A 7,641-nucleotide genomic window follows, 5' to 3' on the forward strand; every position below is an offset into this window, starting at 1 on the left:
GGTTCAAAAGTGCAAATTATTTCTCTACTTTTTGCTACTATGAAATTGGATATGCTGATAAGGTATTGAAATTAGAATTAATTAATTCCTATCATAGATAAGGCATGTATGTAAGGATACTGAATGAACATTGTCATCAATCATTCACACTTTCTCTTTCTAATTAGTAATTACCGCCTTCTTCAACTGTATTTTCACTCCATTTTCTCCTTGTGTTCACTAAAAGAAAAATACCCATTCAGCCACACTTTTTTAAGCTATATTTGAAAAGCGTAGCCTATTAAATAGGCTACGCTTTTCTCAGTGTTGCCTTTTTTTAGAGAAAAGGAAACACAATTCTGGCATCATTTAAAAAATGTAGCCTTAGGTATTATAAAAATCACTTATAAAGCGTAGTCGTATGTTAATATCTATAGGTCCACTTTTTATATCAAAGAAAGCGCTTTTTGAGGGTAGCCTATTTGTTAAGTTTTGGGTACGCTTCAAAAGTGATGCCTAATAAGCGGTTTTCCCTCTTTTTCCCGATCGAAAGCAAGCTCACAATACTTAATGAAATTTTTGTTCCCTCCAAAGCTCATTATCCCTTTTCTGAAACTCACAACCCTTAGTGAATCACAGCGCATTTATCCCCTTTCTGGAACCACATGAATCACAGTGCCTTTGTTCCCTCCAAAACTCATCACTCATCATCGCGAAGAACCCTTGCTCATCACCCAATCACCACTCACTGCCAGTCACCACTCACTACTCACCACGCTGCACTACTCACCACTCACCAGCTCACCACTCCCCAGCTCACACTCTCATCCTCACTCAACACAGACACAAAAGAGGAAAAAATTAGAAAAAGGGAGAACAGGAAGAAGAAGAAGAAGAGAAGAAGAAAGGAGAGGGGAAGGAAGGAGAGGACGATGCCGACTAGGGCTCCGCCACGTAGACCATCGTCATTGCGTGCGCTGACCGTCGCCTCAGCATCACCATCTCGTGCACTCACCATCGCCGCTCAGTATCATCATCGCGTGTGCTCACTGTCGCTGCTCAGCATCGTCGTCGTCGCTCAGCATCGTCATTGCCACTCACTTGAGAAGGTATGTATCGATTTTTAGTTTGTTCTATGAAATTTGGGAGGTTTTGGGTTCCAATTTTAGGGTTTTTAATTAGGGGTTGTAGGTTCTGGATATGACACTGATAGAAAGTGGAGGTTTTGGTTTCCAATAACAAAGAGGGATGGAGAGAATAGCACTCCTTCAAAAGCAGCTGTATGATCAATATCTTAATAGCTAGCTACTTGGTTTGTTGTTGCCTGCTTGCTTCTAAAAAGAAAGAAGCAATTTATTACATGTCCCTGCTTTTCCTTTAGATGTTGGTTATAAAACAATTCTTTTGGCCTTTCCTAATGCAATATCATACTATGTATCTATAATCATATCCTTGTATATATTTGGTCATGTTTCAGTATTTTTTAGAGCTGATGAAGGTGCCACGAGTAGAGTCAAAGTTAAGAGTATTCTCTTTCAAGATTCAATTTCTGTCTCAGGTATGGTGGTGCTTGCTATATTTTTCTATATGTTTTGTGGAATTGAACTTTTGATTTAGTTATGCTTTCTTCTTTTTGCAGGTTACAGAATTTAAGAGGAGTTTAAAAGCTGTGAACTCTGCTTGTGAAGAGGTACATTGTGCATGAAACTAACAAACTGTGTTATTGGCATTTCTTTGACCTCATGCATTTTCTCTTGGAAATAGGTCCAAAAGTCTGTCAAGCTGAAGATCATGAAGAAAATTCTTTTTTGGGTAATACATTAAATCAAGGAACAGCTAGGGGTATGTACTTTTTTCCTTTAAATGTTAATGTCCTTATCATTCTCTAGGACATCGTTCTAGCTCTCTCGATTTTCTATGTTTGGATAATCACAGGCCCTTCTTAATTTTTCAGCAGTTAAAATTTAATTTGATTCTGTTAGATCTTGTCTAACGTAAACTTACAGTTTATGGATTACTATTTATTTATTTAATTTATGCAGGATCGGCAATTGGATTCAAGTTGGATAGTCTTTTAAAGCTTACTGACACTCGTGCTTCTAACAATAAGATGACACTGATGTAGTATCTTTGCAAGGTATAATAACAATTGCACTAAAGGAATATATAATTTGATCACTTACCTTCTTTCCATTTTGCTATTTTGGCTCTAGGTTCTAGCTGATAGGTCGCATGGACTGCTTGACTTCCACTTAGACCTTGTAAGCTTGGAAGCTGCGACTTAGGTGATGATTTATCCTTGGTTGGAAAAAGAAAATTATTCAACTGTTAATTGCTAGTTTGGTTGGTTTATTGGTTCTGTTTCGCTTTGTTCCCCTATAAAACTGAGCACATATCTCCTCCTCTGACTTCTTGCAATGATGTGTGTCACATAAATTAAGAGTTAACTCACACTTTAGAAGTATGCTATTACTGATATATCTAGTTGGAAATTCCTATAACTTCTCTAACAACTTCTAGACTCTTCTAGATTCTTTACTCAATTTACTCTATTATGTCCCCTGAAATTGGGTTCTCGATAGCTTTAAAATTTTGTTACGTGTAGCTTTTCTCGCAAACTCCGGAATTTAGCTTTAGAGACAGCCTTGGTCAGCACATCTACTGGCTGGTCAGTTAAGGGAATGTGAGCAACCAGTAATTTTACTTCCATAACTATTTCTTTTTCAAAGAATAGATTTAACTCGTTATTTTTCGCTCGATTATGTAAAATGGGGTTGTGAGCTAGCATTATGGCACTGAGTTTGTCATAGTACACCACTAGTTTTGTACAGTTTCATTTTGGTATGAATATTATTAGATCTGACATTGATGTTGTTGTTGCTTTTCATACTTCATAATAATCTTCCCTTTTTATGGAACAGTGAATAATAAAATTCTTCTAATTTAAATAATTTTATTTCCTTATAAATCATCTTTTACTAAAAGCTGCACTAATTCTGTGTAGCTTGATTGGTTTCATGGTTTGCACTTTTGTATATCTTCAGGAGTGATATTATTACTGTATTACGATCAGAAGGTGATAAAATGGAACTCGAGGCAAAGTTTTCTAAAAGGAGACTTGATAGTTTTATGAAAGAGTTTGAACACGAGGTAATTGATGGAAATAATGTCAAATGCTTCATGTATGTGTTCTACTAATTCATGGATTCTGGGTTGATATTTTAGAAAGCTGAAGCAAATAGCATTTTAGCAAGGAATGTGGAATTTTCTCAACTTACTGCTGATTATCAACGAAAATTATGTGAAAGTTCTGAGTCATTGAATGCTGCTGAGGAGCTTTCAAGGAGACTTACGATGGAGGTTAAGATTGTATCAAATTATAATGCTAAGCTTTTTAAGAGTTTACTTTTTGTAATATTTTGATTTAGTACCTGTTTATTAACTCACTGCCTCCCTTTATTTGTCAATTATCTATTTTGAAGCATGAAAACGAAGTATTATCAAATGCAGAAAAGCGAGCATCTGATGAGGTTCATAGTTTATCTGAAAGGGTGCAGCGCCTGTAGGTACTGCTCATTTCTTATTTGTGTTTCTTTGATATGGCCTAGGAACTAATGAGTCCTGTAATGAGGTTTGGGTGAGATTGTAGGGTTATGATAAGGATAAGGGGATGAAAGCATTTTTGTAGATTGAACCCTTTTGATCTTCTGTGTTTTTCCAGTTCAAACTGACTAACAAGTAAGAGACTACTTGCTATATTATGCATATTCAAGATGATGCTTATCTTAGCTTGCTATATTATGTTTATTCAAGATGATGCTTATCTTATGCTTCTTTTGCAGGCTAGCCTGGGTACCATACAGAGTGCTGAGGAAGTTCGAAAGATGTGTTATTATTATTATTATTATTATTATTATTGTACAACTCACTTCGATTTTGCTTTCATAATTTTCTTATGAAAGTTTTATTTGTTTGAAATCTATAGGAGGCAAGAGCTACAGAGAGGGTAAAAAAGGAAGAGTATATAAAGAAATTAGAGATTTGTTCTGTTTGATTCTATATGAAGCTTCCTATCACCTAGTGAACCATAATTTTCATCTTGAGAAAGTGCTTTTTGGGTTAAATTGGACCTTTTCAGAGGGAATGAGAAAAGGCCAAGAGGGACTTACAAGAAGAGCGAAAAAATATGTGGAGACTCATGCAAGATCGTGATCAAACTATAAAGAACACTATGCGGCAGGTTAAAGATTTGAGCAAAGATTTAGCTAATGCATTGTCTGTTGTTGCATCTGTTGAATCTAGGGCTGCTGTGGCTGAAGTACATGTTTTAGATTTATACTTTTATATGCTTTATATGCTGGCAAAATTCTCTTAGCAAACTGTTGGACGATGAAGATAACTTTATTCCATATACACAGGCAAAACTCTCTGGCCTTCAAAGAAAAATGGGTTCTGTTGACGATAAGGTTTAGTTTCTTCTATAGTTTTTCTTTAATTTTTCAATGATCTTGCTTGTAGTTAGACAAGAGCCATGAATGTAGAGAAGCTTGCAAGTCCACCTGCATGTCTATGGTTTTCCATCGAAGGAAATACACTATACTAGATTATGTGTAGCATGTACCTATCATTACTTTAGTAATGGTATATTATTAAATGTTGATTAGAAAGGGATATGATATGCTGTTATATAAGAGCTGAATTTTTGCAAACGAAAATTGTGTTAGTGGAGGTTTCTCGTACATTTTTATGGTTATTTTATTCTTTTTCATGGTAAACTGTGTATATATATTATTTTTGCACAATAGCTATTTTTTCTGTTTACTATAATTTATTTTATTACTGATAACTGATTGTAGGTTTTTGAAAAGGTTGGTGTAAGTGGATTTCTATCTAGCTCAAGTGATGTGGTGAGTGTAGAAAAAAAATAATTTAATTTGGCTTCTGTTGCTAAGTTTGTATTTATGTATTATATGAAGTGAGTGACTACAATATGGATAATAAAATTGGACCTGACATTTTATCCTTTTTATTCTTAAAAAGATATTAGTTTATTTTTATTATAAAACAAAACTATTTTTTAAAACAAAAATAGCATCTGACTTACTATCTTGTATCCGTCTTAGAGTGTGTGCATAACATTCTCCCCACCCAACTGACACAGGTTGCTGGTGAACTACAAGCAGCAAAAGAGGAGATTGAAAAATTGAAAGAGGAAGCTGATGGTAACAAAGCTCACATGCTACAGGTGCTGTTGTAGTTGGTTGCAGAGGTATCAAAAATTCCATGAGTACTCTGCTGGTTGTGGTTTAGTAGTAGGAATCTAATTTTGTATACTATATCTAATTTTTATAGAGTATTAGTAGTAAAGTTAAAGTGATATTATGGTTATTTTGATATGGCTATGCTTACTTTAGTGTGAGATGCATGAATTTTTACAATTAACTTCATTCTAGTACTTTTGTATCATTATTATAAATATATTTTGGTTAGAGATAATTTTTATTATTTAAAGAAATTATTTAATATAATTATGTATTTATTTTTATTTTGTAATATTCAACTCATTTAAATAAAATGCAGAATTATTATACATGTAATCATATTAACTATTATGTTGTATTAATAATTATTAGATATATATATATATATATATATATATATATATATATAGAAAGAGAGAGAGAGAGAGAGAGAGAGAGAGAGAGAGAGAGAGAGAGAGAGAAAACGAGACCTAAGGCTACACTTATATACAGTAGCTATAGTATACAAAAAAAGGGACCTAAGGCTACGCTTATAAAAAGTAGCTATGATATACAATGTGGCTACGCTTTACAGATGATGCAGTAGCGTTGAAAAGCGTAGCCTATTCTAGAAAAATGAAAGTTGAAAAGCGTAGCCTTTGGTCTTGGACAGCATCACTTGAAAAGCGCACCCTATTCCCAAATGTCAAAAGCGTAGTCCTTGGTGTAGAAAAGCGTAGCCTTTGAGAATAGGCAACGGCCGAATAGGAATCACCCCAAAAAGCGTAGCCGTAGCCTAAGATATCATTTTTTTTACTTTTGGCTACACTTTTCAAGTGTACCTGAATGGGTGTTTTCTTGTAGTGGTTGCTGCAGTCAAGGATGTGGTCTTGAAATTGAACCCGTTTCTCACAAATTAAAGAACAAGATATTGGTTTCCATTGCTGCTGCACCATGAGCTTCAGGTTTCTCAATACTTTCATCTTCTTCTCACTAGCATCTTTTCTTTAATTTTACTTTTGGACTATAATTTGAATGTGTTGTTGTTGATCTAATAAATAAGGTTGCTGATCTGATCTGATAATCTCACTAACACATGTATGCATTCTTTGAAAATGTGATCATGTCATTGAAGAACATACCAAAACAGATTAAGTAGTAATTCCTATCAACAACTAAATATCTATCAAAAATCTATATTTATTAATATATATAACCAAATTAAATATCTTAATGGTGGATGTTTTGTTCTGTTTTGATGCAGGTGTTGAAAGAAGGAGCTCAAATGTTCATGTTAAAGGCCCTCAAACAATCTAATGTAAAAAAATTGACATGTCAATTAATGAATTAGGTCTCAGATAAAATTGTAGCTTTTTCAAAAATAATATAAGCAAATGTGATAAAAAAAAAGGAAAATCAATGGTTGTGATACTAAAGATTAGAAAGCAAATTTAAATATTTTGAGTTGATCTGTCTACAAGGACTATAAATATTTTTTGTCAAACAGGTGTATATAAATTATGCTCACATAACATGCATAATTTCTTTGTTAAACATGTGGATACAAATTTAGAAAGTAACAGTATAAATATAGTTCAAGCACTGAGTAAAGAAAAATAATATATATTTGGGTCATTCACTCACCAACATAATTATAATAATTTCCAAATACATATATATATATATATGTGTGTGTGTGTATAGTATGTTATGTGAGTACAATTTTTATGATTTTTCGCTTTATCTGTGAATATAATTATGTGAATATATAATAACTATTCTTTTTTATTATGTTTTCAATTTATATTTTTATTGTAAGAATTTGATCAAAAGAGTAAGATTCTATCGTCAAAAGAGTTAGTAAGATTCTATCGTGAAATATGATAGAGATTTTATGTATTAAGAGTTACATACATGTTAAGACATTTATAGTTAAAAAATTATGCTATGTTTGATACTATGTATAAGAGTTAATACTTTTGATTTTCAATACTAAAAAATCATATACTTTGTATAATACTTTGTTTATGAGTAATATAATACTTTGATTTTGAGTTATATAATATTTTTGTTATTTTGAAATTTTAATAAAAAAATTATTCGTTTAACGCGATAAAAATATCACTTTTACCTAGTAAAAAGGTTGATTTGTAATAGCTATTTTAAACAACATGAAACGTCATTTTAACCTTGTAAAAATGGCCGTTTCAAAAGCCGTTTTAACCAATAAAAATGCTAATGTCAGGATAAAAATGGCGGTTCAAAAATGCCATTTTAACCAACTAAAAATGCCGTTTTAACCCGGTAAAAACGGCGGTTTTAAACACCATTTTAACCAACTAAAATGCCATCCTATCAGGGTAAAAATGATGGTTCATAAATACCGTTTTAACCAACCAAAAACGTCGTTTTCACCCTGGAA

At 32.9% G+C, this 7,641-nt stretch overlaps 1 protein-coding gene across 16 annotated transcripts; it reads left to right on the forward strand.

Moving 5' to 3' along the window:
• Positions 1–443: 443 nt before the first annotated feature.
• LOC112796569 (nuclear-pore anchor-like) lies at positions 444–6,655 on the forward strand. Of its 16 annotated transcripts, XM_072235402.1 has the most exons (17): positions 448–1,088; positions 1,457–1,537; positions 1,619–1,669; positions 1,744–1,821; positions 2,022–2,116; positions 2,193–2,264; positions 3,024–3,129; positions 3,205–3,339; positions 3,462–3,545; positions 3,629–3,717; positions 3,822–3,865; positions 3,965–4,219; positions 4,398–4,445; positions 4,836–4,886; positions 5,141–5,248; positions 6,084–6,184; positions 6,484–6,655. In XM_072235402.1, the coding sequence occupies exons 1-4, from the start codon at positions 645–647 to the stop codon at positions 1,801–1,803; spliced, it is 636 nt and encodes a 211-aa protein (XP_072091503.1). In that variant the 5' UTR covers positions 448–644; the 3' UTR covers positions 1,804–1,821; positions 2,022–2,116; positions 2,193–2,264; positions 3,024–3,129; positions 3,205–3,339; positions 3,462–3,545; positions 3,629–3,717; positions 3,822–3,865; positions 3,965–4,219; positions 4,398–4,445; positions 4,836–4,886; positions 5,141–5,248; positions 6,084–6,184; positions 6,484–6,655. The 16 variants fall into 15 exon arrangements, with proteins under 16 accessions (XP_072091516.1, XP_072091513.1, XP_072091514.1 ...); XM_072235409.1 differs by having other exon boundaries at positions 3,822–4,219; positions 5,141–5,224; XM_072235415.1 differs by having other exon boundaries at positions 444–1,088; positions 3,822–4,297; positions 6,096–6,184.
• The last annotated feature ends 986 nt before the right edge of the window (positions 6,656–7,641 follow it).

Source organism: Arachis hypogaea, chromosome 4 (genome assembly GCF_003086295.3).
Source record: "Arachis hypogaea cultivar Tifrunner chromosome 4, arahy.Tifrunner.gnm2.J5K5, whole genome shotgun sequence".
Classification (NCBI taxonomy): domain Eukaryota; kingdom Viridiplantae; phylum Streptophyta; class Magnoliopsida; order Fabales; family Fabaceae; genus Arachis; species Arachis hypogaea.